The 18,870-nt window shown below is 31.6% G+C and overlaps 1 protein-coding gene across 4 annotated transcripts in view; it reads right to left on the bottom strand.

Annotated features, from left to right (window-relative positions):
- LOC129914785 (probable G-protein coupled receptor 158) overlaps positions 1–18,870 on the bottom strand; it is a 101,233-nt gene that overhangs the window by 23,796 nt on the left and 58,567 nt on the right. For all 4 annotated transcript variants that reach the window (XM_055994182.1, XM_055994190.1, XM_055994199.1 and 1 more), the window contains exons 2-4: positions 17,463–18,264; positions 1,788–2,024; positions 1,504–1,682 (exon numbers count right to left, since the gene is read on the bottom strand). In XM_055994182.1, coding sequence (XP_055850157.1) covers positions 1,504–1,682; positions 1,788–2,024; positions 17,463–18,200 — 1,154 coding nt within the window. In that variant the 5' untranslated portion in view covers positions 18,201–18,264. The remainder of the gene's footprint in view (positions 1–1,503; positions 1,683–1,787; positions 2,025–17,462; positions 18,265–18,870) is intronic.

The following is an 18,870-nucleotide window of genomic DNA, read 5'->3' as shown; positions in this document are numbered from 1 at the left end:
TTTTCAATCGAAAATTCACGTGTCAAAATATCAGCTTTTTTCAAAAAGTCGGTGGGCATTTCGTTCGTTAAAATGCCTATTTTCTGATGGTGTAAAAAAAATTTTACATTAGTATACTATAGAACATATTCTAGTAAAATTCAAAAAATGAAAAAGCTTGAATTCAAAAAAAAAAATTGTATCATTGCTTACAATTTTGGCCTTTTTATTCCAATTTACACTTTAATTACTCAAAAAACGTAAGATTTCATGTAATATTGATTAATCTTACGTTTTTTGAGTAATTAAAGTGTAAATTGGAATAAAAAGGCCAAAATTGTAAGCAATGATACAATTTTTTTTTTTTGAATTCAAGCTTTTTCATTTTTTGAATTTTACTAGAAAATGTTCTATAGTATACTAATGTAAATTTTTTTTTACACCATCAGAAAATAGGCATTTTAACGAACGAAATGCTCACCGACTTTTTGAAAAAAGCTGATATTTTGACACGTGAATTTTCGATTGAAAATTAGGGTGTTTTTTTGGTATTAAGTCAAAATAAGGTGAACAAATTAATATTTTAAATCAAATAAATTACAGTGTATTTGGGACATAATAAGGTAAGTTTTCACCAAATTTCGTCGAAAAATTTTTGTTTTTGAAAAAGATAAAAATAAAAAACCAAAAACTCGGTTTTTTGAATTTTTCACATAAATTTTGAGGTTATGTGAAAAAATTGTTGATACAAAAGTTGTAGATCTTTTTATTACCTACAACTTTGCAATACAACTTTTTTCTATAGGATTTGTAGTTTTGCCGGAAATCGAGATATACCATTTTTTACCATTAAAAACTCAACCCACCCACTTCCCGAACTCGTCTCGCCCGTAATTTATTTTTCCTTTCATTCTTATCATATTCCCCTCCTTTTCCAATGGGTTTCATCCTACTATGATTTTTTGTACTTTTTAATTTTTTTGAAGGCATCGGCACTGGTCTATGAGGAAAGTCTAATCTTTCATAATATCAAAAAATTATTTGAAGGAGAAAAAAAAAGTTCAATTTTGCAGACCAGTGTTTTTTAAAATTTATTCGATGAATTGTCATTTGATAAAATGTTTTCGACGAATTGTCATTCAAAGAATTGTTATTAGAAGAATTGTTTTTCTATGAATTGTCATTCGAAGAATTGTCATTCGATAAATTGTCATTCGATGAATTGTTATTCGATGAATTGTTATTCGACGAATTGTTGTTCGGTGAATTGTTTTTTCAATGAATTGTGTTCGATGAATTGTAATTCGATGAATTGTTTTCGCCAAAAAAAAAAACATTATTTTCAGGAAAAAGGGGGGATATCACAAACATTATTTCATTCTTTTTAGTACAACAATTAGCAAATAATTCAAGTTACAAAGAGGAAATTGAAAATAAATCACATATTATATACCATTATAACTGCACCAAAACAACCTAATTAAACAACTACCTTCAAAAATAATAAACTTTGTTGCAACTCACTTGATTCGAGACTCTGTAAATGATATCCTAAATGGCCATAGCCAACGTCCCTTAAGTAAATTACAATCCTTAAACGGTGCACTCCATTCCTGTGAACCATCAGTGCTATTCCATGCCATTCCTAGTTCACGCCAATAGTTTCCCAGAAATGATTTATTGTGAACCTCTTGCGATGGTATCTGGATGAACAAAACGAACAAAAAAAAAAAATACAATTTTCAAATTTATTACTTTGACCCAAATTCAACGACAAAAAAAAATGATAAAAGAACACAAACACTTACCGTAACATTATCGCGAAATTTCACCACAACCGTATGAATGCTAGGCGCAGCAATGGCAAATGCCAAAAGATTTTCATCCTGCTGGAGGGCATCAGTTGCCAAGCTATTAGCACGTCGTCGCACCTCATCCCGTAATTGTTCGGTTATGGTTTGTTCCGTTGAAGCTGGAAATTTCACCGATAAGAATTCACTAAATTCACGGGCAGCATCTTCAACAATGTCAGTGACATCATAAAACTTTAAAAAGAATGAAAAAAAAAAATGGAAATTTAATTACACATAGAAAAAATGTATTGCGGAAATTTATAGTATTTTTTTTCCATGTAATGACACAATCGATTAGATTTTCTAATTGCTTTTTTACTTTTGAACTAAGTGTGAAAGGTATGTAAGGAAAGAATTTATCTTTGGCAGAATAGGTTGAAAAATGCATATTTCTATTTATATTTTTGAAAACTGACGAATGAAATTTGACAATGCACAAAAGTGGCAAGATAATGACAAATCCCAGTGCTAAGATCATCAAGAGGAGAATGTCCTGGAAGAGTTAAAAATGCCCTCCACTAAACCAAAACCAACAGCTAATAGATACGTCAAAGGAGATCAAAGACTACATGAATTTGAACCGCGAGGAAAAAAACCAAATCTTGTACTAACATTGGATTGAACTTTGGACTCTGTTTGATTAACGAGACTATCCTCTTCTATATTTCTAGGAATTTGGTACATTCATAAATAACCCAAACTGTTAAGAATTTAGTATTTTAAAAATGGATTTTTGGGAGTGCACATGGGTTTTTTAAAGTTGAAAAGTTGTTAGAAAAAGACCAGAATTAGACTTAATAAAAATTTAATTTGTGTCACAGTGGTTCCCAGATGGAAAAAAAACCAAAAATGTGAAATAATTTTCTAAATTTTTTTAATTGGTTTTTCGATTAAAAATATGTTTAAATACAGAATGCAATCAATTTTAATTGTTTGACTGGGTCCCAAATATACTTAGCTCAAACTACCTATATTCTTTAAAATTATCGAAATTTCGTTCTTTTTTTTGCAACTTTTGACGTGTTTTTGTTTTTAAGAATAGAGATTTTTTTAAATAAAAAAATTATGTAGTGTTGTTAATGGTATATTTTTAATTAAGTTTACATTTACCGTTTGTCGAATTTGCTTTTGAATCAGAAAAACCAGAATATTATTTAAATAAACCTCTAGAGCGAGTAGTTTTTACTCTTTGTCGGCCCATAAAAAAAAGCTCCACGATGCTCCACGTTCATTTTAGTAACAATTTAAAGTTTATGATAAATACTATTTATGGTGTTAAAACAAATGACCCATGTTGACCCATTCTCCCGTAAGAAATTCTTGAGTGTAGCAATGCGTTTCACTCAAACAGCACTTGAAATCGGCTTCTGGTATTACCGTTTCTAATTTAACGGCTTTTTTGATAAAATAGTCATCACTGATAAACCAACATATAAAGAAAAATCAAAAATTTTCAAAAAAAAAGAAAAATATGCAAAAACGGTATGAATTTTTTTTTGTTTTCAAAATTTAACTTTTTTTCGAAAACTTTTAGTTTTCTTTGGTTTATCTAAAATTAAAACGGTATTTAATAATAAAATGTTCAAATAAACTCAAAAGAATTTGATTTTGCTCATAGTTATGTCCCATAGTTATAAAATATCGGCACATTTTCTAAAAAACCGTAAAAAGGCCTATTTTGATAGCTTTTCTAAAATGATCTAAGAAAACATTTTTTTTAACAAAGTAAACTTAATTTATCTGTAGAGAATTAAATGAAATTTTCAAATATATCCTTAAATTCTCTGTAATGTGATCCGATGTTGAGATATTGATAGTCAAAGTCAAAATATGGTTTTTGGTTTGATGACTGATATTGCAGCCTATTTCTAAAAATAATAATCATTTTTTCGCAAAAAATGTTTCCACTTTTTTTAGAGAAAAGTAAAAACAAACAAAAATTGCAAAATTTTGGTATTTGAATAATTCCAAAGATTTAGCTATTTTAATATTAGAAATAAAATATTTAGTTTTAAAATCTTAAAATTAGAGGAATGTAGCTTTCACATGCTTTTTGTTTTGTCATGATACGATCATTTTTATACCATATATCGAAAATCACTAAAAAAAATCATAATTTTTTTCTTGTTCCCTTTATATTTTGGGCTAATGTAGTAAGTATAAATTTAAGGTGCTATAATACTTATGAAACTTTTTAATTATTTGCTTTCTCAAAGCCTTCTTGTATTCAGTTTTAACTAAACCTTAAAGTATAAGAGAAATTCACATTACAAAAAACAAGAAAAGGAAACATAAAGAATGAATATATTAATCAACACAACTTTTGAAAAAGTCAGTAATTTTAAAGTACGACATACAATTTTTTAATCACGATAAGAACTCGTTTTATTTAATTTATATACCAAATTTCAATCAAATCGGTCCACCCCACCCGTTCAGTTTTTATATATTTGTTTTTCCCACTTCCTCCATTGAAGGGAACGTTGTATGGGAAAGTGGAAAAAACTCCGTAAAATCTAAAGTACTGGACCGTTTTTGATGAAATTTTCAGGAGTAATAGGAAATAATAAGATAAATCAACGCCAGTAATTTCCACCCACTGCCCTACCCACTAAAGTGAAAAATTGCTATTTAAGTTGAAAAAACTCGAAAACTAGTACTTTTCCATGAAATATAACGAAGAAAATGTAACTTCCCGTAACCAAAATATACTTTTCTGAAGGTTTTTGGTGTGTTGAACTCGAATCCGAAGTCAGAAATAATTTATGAGCTCCTGTTTTTGAAATATTACCCTTAGAAAATGCTAAAAAAGTTTTATTTCTTACTATTTCGGACCTTATTCTTTTATATAAGGAAAATTGTCTGAACATATTTAGTAACGGTTTCTATTAGAACTGATTTCCGTCTTTCAAGACCTGTTTAAATCTTTTCGATATCTTTTTTACCACCTGAGATATCTTGAGTTGTTTGGCATGTTATACCTACCATAGAAATTATACCGTCATTATATCCTTTATTATATGTACATATACATATGAAGCCAAACCCACTTACTACATTTTAAGATATCTCGGGAAATAAAAAAGATATCGAAAAGATTTAAACAGGTCTTGAAAGAAGAAAAATAGTTATAATAGTTATAATATAAAAGAAGGGTCAGACAGAAATAGTAAAAAAAAATTGTTTTTTGCATTTTCTAACGGTAATATTTCAAAAACGGGAGCTGATTAATTTTTTCTGACTTCGGATTCGAATTCAGTTCCTCGAAAAATTTCACAAAAAATTATTTTAGTTTCAGCAAAAAATGGTTTTAGAAGACGAATCCGGACGGTTCCGGATGAGATCTTTGCAGGGTATTCTTGCTTAACACTATACAAGTCTACACTATCCACTGGAATCAACGAGACAATGTCGGCAAATGGCGGTAGTGCTTGAAACTCTAAAAGACTAAAATTAATAGCAAATTTTAAATGTTTCTTGTTTAAGGTCCAATTTATTCACTCTCCATTATATTTAAAGGCCCCATTAAAAATAAAAAATCTGTCAAATCACATACAAATTTTAAAATTTCCCGTTTTTAATGGAGACTTTAAATTTAATGGAATGTGAATAAATTGGGCCTAAAAGCGATTTTTTTAAATATAAGGATATTTTCAAAAACTAACGTCAGATTCGAATTCATGGCATCAAAATACATATTAAACAAATATGGTTTTCAAAAAATCTTTTAATTTTCTATAATAATCTGCATTTTTAGACAATACGTTTTTCACATTTTTTAGCTTCAAATAGCTTTGGTGGTAAATGTTGCTGAGATTCAACACTATCATATGATATGAGTCCGCCCACAGAGGCAAACAGAGGAAGTAGTTAAAACAATTTTTGAACTTAAAATTCCGGAAAATTATAAGTATTCCTAAAATGAAAAATCAAAGAAATTTTTGTTCCGCTAAAATTGTTACTCATACTGTTAATCTCTTTATTTTTAATATATTTACAAAAAAAAAATGTTTGAAAAGTCAAAATTTAACTGATTTTATACCATTTAAAAAATACTCATCATCAATTTTCATAATTTTTCAACTTTGAATACAAATTTCCATGTCTAGAAATTTTTTTTTAAAGAAATGCTTTCACATCCTGATTCTACAACATAATTACTGTAAGAAAAACTTCCAACATATAAAAAAATCCAGCTTTCACACCAATGAGTTTTTTCCACTTTTTTCCCACTGTGCGACGCGACGCACCGCTCCATGATGGGCCAAGGTGGCAGTCCATCGCATTGCCTATAGCCACACTGGGTACCTACTTTACTACTACATATTTCAATTAACATTTTTATCTAAAAGTAATAAAAATCTAAATTTGGCCAAATATGCTCTCTAGCCAAACCAAATTTATCCAAACCCAGTTTCCATAGTGAATGTGAATAAAAATAAATGACACTCTCATTCTAATAAAGTTTGTAGTACAGTTTCATTATAATATCCAATATCCATTGTGAACAAAATTTTACTCTTCTGTTGCATTGTCATCAAAGCAATACAAAGGAACTTGTGGATACCGAGTTCAATTGAAATTTATTTCCAAAAAATAAAAAGAGTTAGCAAAACAGACTTAGTTAAATTGTTAAATGCTTTAAAAACGACAAACGAAAAATATTGTTTCTCATTGGAACCACCAGACAACAAGCAAAGGGTTACATACAGTACAGATACAGATAGATAGAGAGAATAATTTGAACCCATATTTATGCCACAACAATTCCGCACTCAAACTCCATTCAGCATGTGCAGATATTCCCAGAAAAGTTTTGAAATTGAATTCCAAGGATGCGAGCGAGTTTATATTCGAATAAAATAGTAGATATACTCGTAGCATTCCTTTATTCTTCAACAGCTCGTATATCGAAGTGTACTTGTATCTTGGTTAAGAGGCAGCGTTCATATATAAACAACATATTATAACCCATCACTCCTGCTCTGGAACGTGGTTCCTCGCCTCGGTCATGTGAAATTAATTTCAATAACAAATAAGTCTTGCGTAACCTTGTGCTTCTTCTGCCTCTCATAGCTTTGTAGGAGTAAAAGTTTTTTTTTTTTTATGTTTTTAAATTTTTTTTTTCGACTTGGAAACCCTTTATAGTTCGACATATACAAACATTGCGCTAACAACAATCACAGGCTTTTCCATTAAACTTAATTATTTATTCATCTATCCAAGCGTAAACTTAGCATGGCAGATAGCATCGCCGCCGCCGCTGCTATTGCTATAGAATAATGTGCACCCGGAGCCCGACAAAAAATAATTATAATTAACTTGTTAATTTTGTGGATTTTGGTAATCGTAATGTGTGTCCTATTGGGAGCTCGACACACAGCTAGCAGCGTGTGATGATGATAGAAGATGGTAGTGATGGTTTGGGTAACGTTCGGTAATATGACATATACGAAGTCTTTTGGTTTTAATAGAACAACTTAATTATCTTTGTGAATGTAATTAGTAATTGAATTTGAAGGCGGGAAATGCGAAAGTGGTGGTTTTAAGGCCAAATAATGTAAGCTTCTTTCCATCAGCGCAGCATTTCTTGTGGAATAGGGAGAGAGATGCTGTATAGGAATTAATCTTTAATGGTGGGGTTTGTCATGATGGGTAATTTAGTAAAGGTATACAAGGATGTCTGTCTTAAGGTGGTAGAAGCAAATGAGTTGGCTATAGGAGGGAATTTAAAATGTAACGTTTAGCGATAACATCCTCATCTTCACTCTGTCATTCCGAAAACAACAGATAAAAATGAGATTTCATACACTTAATATTTTTATTGTATTTAAATTTTTCAATATCGCAATGAAAATGGCTGACTGTATTGAAGATTTGGAAATAGGGAACTTCTAGTTAAATTTTTTTAAAGATGCATTTAATAGAGAGTTTAATCATCGAAAAAGTTTATTACTTCCGTTTTTGCTAACCAAAAGTTTGGTGCTATTAAAACCGAACCGCATAAGGTGCAATTTTGCCAATCTAACGGAACTAAATTCGTGATTCCAAGTACACTAAATTTTTGCAATGAAAACCAGTTTTATTATGTTAAATATGTATTTCTACAAGTGCTTTATAGATGTTTAATACATTTTAACTGTATAATCTTAAGTTTTTTTACATTTAAAATGCATGGATTCCATCAGTTTTTTTTTATCAGTCATATTATACAATAATTTTTCTAATACATTACCATAAAAAAAAATTTATAACCGTTGAATAGTGGCAATAAAAAAGTAATTTAACTTTTTTAAAATGCAAAGTAGAAAAAAAAACGATTGTTTGCTCAGTTTAAGCATGGGCATACAATTATGCATCGGAACAGCTTGTTCTCAATTTTGACTTATTAATGATCTCGTTTTAAAAAAATATTGAGATTTTCGGTCCCGTTGGCCCAATGCAACCTTATAAAAAATGTTGGTACATTTTCGAATTTATATTGAGTTCTCAATCTTATTGGGCTACGAAAAACATGCAATATTTGTTTGATGCAATTTTATTAAGAGTTATAATGTAATCCCATATTTATTTTATCTTTCATTCATCATTTTTTTCTATTTTTTCTATGACTGATCAAAAAAACTGATGGAATCCATGCATTTGTCGCAGCAATGTGAAAACACCTAAAAATTTACAGTTAAAATAATTTATTAAATTAATAGGTTTTTTTTGCACTTTGGTACTAATAACTTTCTAGTAACTCTAGATTTGATAAAAATTTTTACCATTCTGCAATCCCATTTGGAGGCGCATATTTTAAAAAAAGTTGGCCACCTTTTTTTTATACCACAGGTGTTAAAAATTTTTCATAAAATATTTTTTTTTTACATTTTGCATCGAAAAACGAATTTCAATATTTTTTCAAAGAAAAAGTGCAACAGCTATAAAATTTTTTAAGTGCTTATGGTTTTAGTCAAATTATAAAAAAAAGAAATTAAAAAAATTCATTCATTCGTGATTGTGGTGAACGAAAAAGTAAGATTATGAAATTTAAAATACACTGAACGAAAAAATCTAATATTTTCTAAACTGGTTGGGATAGATTGGTTTTTGTACAGTCATAAGTTTAGCTATCAGCCATTTCAGGCTTATCCATTTTGTACCGGACACCCTGTATAAATCTAATTATAAGTGCGATATGTGGCAATCAAGTACATATGTACAAAAATAAATGGGGAAGAGCTGACATCGAGCAAACGATTTTGGGAGTTGTTTCTCAAAACTATCTATATCTCGAAAACGAAGCGAGATATCGAACAATTTTATTTAATCTTTTTGTCTTATCTATATTATTATGAAGAATCCAAAAAAGTTATTTGCGATTCACAATAATGTGATTTACGATTTTTGAAAATATCGAAAATACGTTTTTGCCCTATGAATCTGACCAAAAAAAAAAAAATATTGTATGGGTGCCGCAGCTATTCACAAAAAGCCTTAACGGATTTTGATAAATAGAATATTGAGCGAGGTCCTAAGCACCATTTCACGACGGATACATGAGGATACATTTTTAAAACGCTTGACGACTTCAGAACAAATAATTGAAATAAAGGGCCTAAAGCCTTGAAACAAAATGTAACTTTCATCCATTTAAAGACTTAACAACACATTTTTTCTTGTGGTTATCTCATAATAGAATACCAAAATATAATACAAAAAAAATGTTTGTCCAGATAACTTTGATAAAAATAACAAAATATGCAACCATTAGTTTCACTCGAAAAAATCAACTGGCTTTAAATATATTTTTGCTTATTTTAATCTTTTGTTCATGACCCTGCAGAACGCCACATGCAGTTTTAATTTTTGTTTCTTTGTTAATATTTCATTCTACATCAAAATATTTCTATTCGGAATACTTCGAATTTTGAATAAAGTTCCACTAGATATGTAAAATTGCACACTGTGCGTCGCGTCGTCGTCTGTACAGAGGCCCAACATTACTCGAGCCAGTTTTGCAGATTTCCATTATGGCCAAAAATCCTGGGTTTATTTTTGTGCTATGCAAAGTTGATTCAATTGTTAGGCATATGACGTGTAGGAGTTTATGCTGTACTAGTATAAATACTGAATTCAATCTTCGATGGTTCCCGCAAACTGGCTTCTTATAGTTTGTTACGACCTGAATTTAAAATTTTTGAATTCTGGAGTTTTACGGTTTTTATGTTTTTCGGTGTTGTGTTTCTTTAAATAGCTATTTTTTTTGGCAAACTTCAACTGATTTTAATGGTTTCTTCGAACAAAAATTAATATCCATTTAAATTTCTATCAAACGTTCACTGTGACGAATACGTAACTTTTTTATTCCATTTAAATTGGAGTTGAGCTAAATAATTAGCAGAGATATTAAGAAGTTCTAATACAATTGAATACTTATTTCTATCTTCTTGAACTTTCATAAATCAATTTATTCAATTCTGAGTGGGCTAGTTTTTATTATTTCTACTTTTAAAATAAATAATAAAAATTGAAATTTAACTAAAGTTCAAAAACTTAAATGTGTAACAGCTTGTTCAGTCGGTTGTCGTGTTGTGGTATCTTCCAAGCAAAACTCAGACACAAAAGGATATTTTAAATAGTAGTTTTATTGAACAAACGAGGATTAAATGATTTACAAAGTTTGGTACTACTTCTATTGAAAGAGTATTATTATGGTGTTCCTACCCTTTGCTATTATGCGGTTGGTGTTCCGCAGTTATTACAGAAGGCGTAAGGAAACACTGTAATAATACTTTCAGAAAAGAAGCCAAGGATAAGAAGCGGTAAGTGTTACCTCTGTAATATCTTGACTCTTTCCTGGTCAAGTCGAAAGTGATTTAATTCTAATTTTGGCTCTCCTTTTATAGCAAGAAAACATTGATAAATTATTTAAAAAATAGGAGGCTTTGAAATTTAGAAAAAATATAAATAATAATAATATAGTCAAATGCGACATTGATTTCAAACTTATATAAAATAAAATATAAAAATAATAGGCAAAGGCGGTACTGCATGCTAACAACAATAATGTGTTGTTACAAATGAGTTTTTAGGGAATTTAGTTCAGTCTAAAAAAGAGGTTTGATATGTATATTTTAACACCTATATCACCTTCTAAGGACTTTATACACTGTTTTATCTCAACACTCTGTTTGAATTTAGACCTTTATATTTTTGGGGATAAGAAATTTAACCGCATTATTAGTTTAATTGAATTTTAGGTCCATTTTCTTCACTCGGAGTTGAACAAAACTTGAGAATTTATATATTAAAAATTCTCAAGTTATGTTCAACTCCGAGTGAAGAAAATGGACCTTAGTGATCTATCATTGTGATTAAGGTGAGTTTTTATAAAATGATTTTGCCTTGAAAAAGCAAAATAATTAGGAATAGGATTGAATTACGAAAAAAGCAGTTTACTTTGCTCCGATTTCATATTCACATAAGTCCTTGGATTCTTAAAAAATTCTAGGTATGTAGTTGGCTTAAAAATTAACAAATTGAGCGGTTAAATTTCAATCACTATCCCTACACATAAAACTCTTCTTGATACGGTAAATTAATCTCGGTACTTATTTTTGTCCTGACACATTACACGACAAGAAAAACAATCTTCGCTTTAAATCCATTCTGTGTGAAAGCCATCATGGAGGATTTTTTTTTCTCATTTTTTGTGTTTTATTTTTTGTTTTATTCATTTGACTTTGCGATTAATCAAGTCCATGAGAACTGCTGAGAAACCCTCCCCCATCATGATCATCAGCATGATGATGACTACTTTTAGCTGTGTGCTATTTTTTCACTATGATGCTATTTTTAAGTAAACACGACAATAAATTACCACCATCACATCCTTCGCAGCCACAAAGAGGATGTCCTGTGTGTTTCTACTCTAACATCGATTTATCCACCCACCTTTTTGCCACATATCATCTCTCTTGCCGCAGCTCACATGTACTTAATATTTTTCACATAACCTACATATATACGCTGTTTAAGTAAATGAAGGAAACAACAACAAAAAAAATATAAACAACAACAACAAAAATAAAAACTGTAGGTAAACTGATTCGAGGATGCGGTGTGCCCTTTAGCAACGGCAATGACGTCATCGAGTTAATAATCCTTCAACCACGTCAAGGAATATATAGAAATACCCAGTTTTTTTTATTTTTTATTCCATTTTTTTTTTGCAAAAGGAAGAAAATCTTCTGATGGAATGATAACAGACGTTTTCTGACAGAAGATTGCGTGACTGCAATACATAACTATACTTTTCCATGGACGGGAGGAGCTCTCTTTATCGTTAGTAAAATTCCGCACAAACCACCAGCAGTTACCTTCTTTCTAATTGAGGGCTAGGTGCTGCTTGGGTGTATACAATACAAATTTTCTGCGTTCATGAACCGTTAGAGTGTGCCATAATTTGGTTGGCATTTTCGGCTAATATTTTGTTGGTTAACACACCATCCCTCTACCCTTTCTTAGTTTTGGCTATAACAAGCAGGACATGACCGGATTTGCAGAAAGTAACATCCGTGGTGGAAAAGTATTTTGAGTAATTTTATATAGTTTAACTAATTGGTACGTGAATCAGTTTTCTTAATTTGAAATTAAGAGCGTATACAACTACCGTTGGTATTATTTTGGAGTCATTATGTTTGTTTGGTAACCTTATTGATCTAAAAAAATAAACTAATTTTTATAAAACTTGGTGTTAACACTGGTTACATTAAACAAATGTGAATAGAAATTTAATGTTGTCCTTAATTGTAAAAAAAAGATAAATAAAGCCATTTTGAAATGGTAAAGGTGTCTTTCGTTTTGTAACAAGCTCTCAGTCTACTCCTAGAGAATGCTTTCCCTTTCTGCAAATGGGAAAGAAGTCCCATTAACTTGTCTGTTTAAAGGTACGAGGTGTCCAAAAACCGATTTCATAAAGTGAATTGGGCACCGTTTTGTAAGAAATAAAATAATTAGCCCGAAAAATTTCTTTGAGCTGAACTATGGGTTCTGTCATCAGATAAAAAAAAAATGAAAGTTGAGAGTTTTAAAATTGGACCGGGACGCATTGATTTCGCCCATATGACATTGAAGTATTTTTTTTTGGTCCCAAGTGTTTGTTTCTAATTTAATAATGAAACTTTGCGTTCTGTAAAAAAGATAATTGATAGTGAAGTAATTGACATACATGAATGGTAATGGTACCATTGAAAAGCTTGAAACGATTGCTTTAAGTCCAACCAACATAAATGAAGTATGTAAAGAAAAAAAAAACTGAAAACATTTAAAAAAATTTAATTGCAATTCATTGACAGACAACGCTAATACTCTCGTTAGGAAAAAAGACTGAAATTGAAGCAGAGAGTATCTGAAAAATTTAACATTAAAAAAAATGAAGTGCAATTAATTGACAGATAGCGCTAACACTATCTTATGCACTATCGACTCAGCCAGGGTTCCCAGGTTGAGGGGAAAATCACCATTTTTGCCGATTTTCTTAGGCGAAAGGGATAAAATAGGGGACGGGGATAAAAAAGGGGAAAAAATATCTAAAAGGGGAAAAATTTAAACTTACAAAAACGTTATAGACACAATCTTTGAACAATGGAATCAATTTAAATAAAACGTAATTTCGAAATAAACTATCGTATTCCACGCTAAGTGGATTTTTTAATTTGTCAGCTCTACTAAAAACTAGGGTGCTTCCATTTTTTAATTCACTCTTCAAAATATTTCACTGAGGGAATCTGTACTTTTTTGGGTATATCAAACGAAATTTTCAACCAGCAGCCGCGGCAGTAAAAAAAATAAAAGTAAAAAAAAAATACTTATCTATACATTTTTAAGACATCGTTGTTAAAAAAGCCTCTCCTCGCCACTTGAATAGGACACCCTTTTTGTTTTTAATAAAGTGTATATAACTCCAGTCTCTTAATAGTTAACTGTTCAATATTTTACTATTTTGTGTGTCCCCTTATGCACTCTCTCTGTGAGCAAAATCATTCATTTTCAATGTCGTGTTGAATTAATTTTGCAATTTTTTGCGAAATAACTGTGAAAAAAGTGCTCCTATTTTTGTTCACTTGATTAGGACACCCCTTTTTTAATTGGTTTTCGTGTGTAAATCAATGAAGGTGGAAATGCAAAAATGTTTTCCAATGTCTTTAAGTAATTTTTAGCTATAATTTCAGTTTAAATGGGTCGCGCGAAATTATTGGCAGAGGAAGAAATAGCGAAAATCTAGAGTGTCACCCGATTTTTCACCAAAAAGGTAAAAAAACGCAACAAAGCCGAAAAATTTTTTCATTTTTTTAACGGAACGAGTCCAATTGTGCAAAAAATATGAAAGGCTTAACAAAGGGTGCCGTTACTGCAGCTGACAGAAGAGCGATTCAACGACTCGCGTAAAATTTACATGACTTTGCCGCCGAAAAAAACGAAAAAAGTGGTTAAGAAGCAAGTGCATCCGTAGTGAAGCGAGTGATTTCGAAAGCTAAGGACTTGAGGCAATTACACCTTAAGAAAAAACCATAGGTTAACACCTGCAGTAAAGAGCAAAGCCTTAGTTTCTGTCTGTTTTATGACATGAAGTAAAGTATGTTTTCTCCAATGTGAAAAAAAATTAATTTAGGGGGTTTTGTTGGCTTTAATTTTTTATTTCCTAGTTAGCAAAGGAAGGACTATCCATTATTTCACAAAAAAAATACTTAAGGCCAACGGGGCCCTCTAAATTAATTTTTTTTCTCATTGGAGAAAACATACTTTACTTCATGTCATAAAACAGACAGAAACTAAGGCTTTGCTCTTTACTGCAGGTGTTAACCTATGGTTTTTTCTTAAGGTGTAATTGCCTCAAGTCCTTAGCTTTCGAAATCACTCGCTTCACTACGGATGCACTTGCTTCTTAACCACTTTTTTCGTTTTTTTCGGCGGCAAAGTCATGTAAATTTTACGCGAGTCGTTGAATCGCTCTTCTGTCAGCTGCAGTAACGGCACCCTTTGTTAAGCCTTTCATATTTTTTGCACAATTGGACTCGTTCCGTTAAAAAAATGAAAAAATTTTTCGGCTTTGTTGCGTTTTTTTACCTTTTTGGTGAAAAATCGGGTGACACTCTAGATTTTCGCTATTTCTTCCTCTGCCAATAATTTCGCGCGACCCATTTAAACTGAAATTATAGCTAAAAATTACTTAAAGACATTGGAAAACATTTTTGCATTTCCACCTTCATTGATTTACACACGAAAACCAATTAAAAAAGGGGTGTCCTAATCAAGTGAACAAAAATAGGAGCACTTTTTTCACAGTTATTTCGCAAAAAATTGCAAAAATAATTCAACACGACATTGAAAATGAATGATTTTGCTCACAGAGAGAGTGCATAAGGGGACACACAAAATAGTAAAATATTGAACAGTTAACTATTAAGAGACTGGAGTTATATACACTTTATTAAAAACAAAAAGGGTGTCCTATTCAAGTGGCGAGGAGTGTATGTAATTTGAGCTTAATTTTTGTTAATTTTTTTTATTTACTTACCTATGTCCATTATACTAAAGTTTTTATTCTTATGAATAAATTAAATATAAAATTAATATGTTTAAAAAAAGATTTGAATAAAAAAATTTTAAAAAAATAAATACTTGCATTTTTTTCTGGAAAAAAGGGGATTTTTTACGAAAAAGGGGAAAAATAAACGTTTTGGTGTTTAAAAAGGGGGATTTTTATTTTGAAAACCTAAGAACCCTGGACTCAGCCATACCAACATTTGGAATACTAGTCAAAGCGGCCATACAACGATCCTTTCTAAATACGTTGGCAACAACGTTAGATTACATGACCCCTTACCTAGAATTCAACAAGTCTTTTAATGCTAGGTTCCCTAACAGACAAGATTGGGAAAACAATGTACCTTACTGTGATGAGTTGACCAGTGCCATCTTAAATGATGGCTCGAAAATGAATACTGGGGTTGGTGCAGGTTTCTACTCAGAAAACCTCAACCTTGCCCGTTTTTTCAGGCTCCTCAATTATAGCAGTGTCTTCCAAGCCAAGATCTTGGCAGTGAAAAATGCTGCTAAGGAATTATCAATGAATGCGATAACACCTGCTGTCATCACCTTTTTCATTGATAGTCAAGCTGCAATAAAAGCGATCTCTGCCACCTTAATCAAGTCAAAGCTTGATTCTTGCTGTCGCGAAGAGCTTAAGGTTCTTGGTATGCAGCATAATGTAAGACTCTGCTGAGTTCCCGGTCAAAGTGGATTAGCTTGAAAGGGAGGGCTCAGTACTTGACCCATCTCTCATAGACCATAACATCAGAATCCCACAATGTTATATGAAACGAAATATCGCCAACAATATTTTTCAAAAAACCAATGATAGATGGAATCTAATAGATAACAGTGGTATCACCAGGGAAATATGGCCGAACTTTACAGATTTCAGTATAAGGCATTTGACAAACTCGAATTTCGTTACATTCCCGAAATGTCAATTTTCTTGTAAATGAAGTGGCAATTTTGCAAACAAATAAATCTATCTTAAATTTCGATGAAGATTAAATATGCGATGTATGATGAAATCCAATACTATCTGATACAATTGAATTGTAATTGTGCGTAATAGAAAAGTCTTTATCTCATTATCACACAAAGTCCAAAGTGGAAATTATTCCAAAACCACCACAATCCATGCCATCACCTAATTATTCACAAGATTATGCTCAGAAATTTCCCAAAATATATTCACATTCACCCTCAAACTTATACTCATCCCTCACACCCTATATATGTACCTCCCCTATTCGCTGGTGTGCATAAATAATGCAAAGCAAAAGTTTGGCTGTTATCCTGCTAACTTGTTTCCAAAGTTCAAGCTAATTTGTGTTGATGTGTTTGAATAATACATTTAACGAAGGTTAGCTCTATAAGTTGCACCGATTTACTCTCTCTAGTTTAACAATATCACAAAATCTCCAGAGTAAAATCCAAAATAAAAAAAAAAAAGATTACCTATCCCACATGAAGACCACCCTCTTAACAATGCAAATTCACTTTGCATCAATTCACAAAGTTCTATGTTATTTGTCGAATTTCCATCTACATTCTAGGTCATAAATATTCATCTTTTCAACCTTTGGGTTAGAGATATTTGGTAGAAGATAAAAGAACGACAAACGTTCATTTCTCGTATGAAGAATGAAGTTTTAATTAATTCTACTTGCTAAAGTAAAATGATTAGAAAACTTTTTTGTGAAACCTGGGGGACAGGACAAATGGAAAATATGTCACAACAAAAACACATGAAATTGATTATGTATGAAGGGGGGCGGGATTCCAGATATCTTCAAAGAGTTGCAACTTTAAAGAGAGAAGACCCCCAAACCTTATTCCTTTTTTCTATTCATTCATCCATCATCTTTAAGAAATTCGCAAAATTCTTCAAACTTAAACTCTGCCACTCCTTTTCATTTTTCAATTCCCAGGATTCTTTTTCAAGTTCCTTTCTGACAGCATGAAATATCTACAAAACCACACAAATCCACTTCTAACTTTCAATATTACGAGTATACGCTACGGTATTGGGTATAGATAGATACTTACTGGATCGGGCGGAATTTCCTCCAGAATTTTGGGCTCGCATTTGCTTGGTGCTGTTGCCGTTGTCGCACTACTCGATGAGGACGACGATGAAGTACTAGAGCTCGCTGTTGCAGTAGCAGCTGCCAAGGATGACGTCGATGTTGGTGCTGTGTCATCCGTTTCCGGAATGTCCCTCTGCCGGTGGCGATGGTGCGACGGCTGCTGCTGGTCCTGCAGCTCGTATTGCTGTTGCTGGCGGTAGTATTCGAAGAATACTCCATTGTTTATGTCTAACTCTAGTGGAGGTTCTGTTGTTGTTAATGCTTTTAATTTGGCTGCTGTAGTCGTTGTAGTCAGGTCAGTGAGGAGGAGAAATATAACAAGAAACGTCAAAGCTATCGAAGTTGTGGTAATGGGGGTGCTGATGGTGCATTGTGGTGGTTTCGTTCCTCTTGGACGTGCATCATGGATGATGGGTATTGGACTGTGGGGGCCAACGTTATAATAATGTTGGCCTGTTGTCGTCCTCGTTGCTGTCGTCGTAGTCGTCGTCGATTGGGTAGTTGTAGTTGCCTTGTCGATATTGCAGCATAGTTGAAAGGACAGCAATTCCGTTTGTTGTTGTGAGGTGGGTGGTTGGTGTTGGTGGTGGTGGTGGTGGTGGTAGTGGTGGTGATTGCTTTTTCGACGACAATGTGGTCGATAGTTACCCGTACTTTGGTGGTGATCGGCGGTGGTGGTGGAACAACTTTCGTCCATATCACCGGTTGTGCCCAGTCTTTTGCTTCGGCTGGAGATTTATCTTCAAAGTTTCAGGAAACATCTGAAAGTTTAGAAATAAAAAAAAAAAACTAAGTTAATATCAATTTTGACAGCAAGGGTTTTTGGTGTGAGACCACACATTCTATTGGAAAAAGTAAAAAAGAAATTATGGATAAATTGGAATTACTTTGAAAAAAGACTGACCCATGGTCACTATAATTGTTGGGGTTTAAAAAATTATCGATTTAAAAAAATCCATTATATTTTGAATTTAAGTTTGATAGAAATTATGTTGGTCATATCATAATTTTGAAGAAAATGTTAATTTTCAATTTTGTTTAACATAAATTTATCTGTATTTTTTTACTCTAGATTAAATACACTAAACCCTATTTAAGAGTGTTATATGATTTGGATATTTGGACAAAATTAGATAAAAACCCCCAAAGTAGTCTTCAGATAAAGAATCTTAACGTTGCATCAGCAACCACATAAGATTGGTCAAAATATTTAATAACTACACCGTTAAAAATTTTGTTGTATTTTTTAATACAACCTTTGGAATTAGGCCTTTTTCAAAACAAAAATTATTAGGTTTTAATATTGCGATTTTATTACACAGTTTTTTAATAATTTTTTTTATTAATTTCAAATACAAACAATTAAA

Source organism: Episyrphus balteatus, chromosome 1 (genome assembly GCF_945859705.1).
Source record: "Episyrphus balteatus chromosome 1, idEpiBalt1.1, whole genome shotgun sequence".
NCBI lineage: Eukaryota > Metazoa > Arthropoda > Insecta > Diptera > Syrphidae > Episyrphus > Episyrphus balteatus.
Note: the sequence above shows the minus strand (reverse complement) of the source record. Positions and strands in the feature narration are given on the sequence as shown.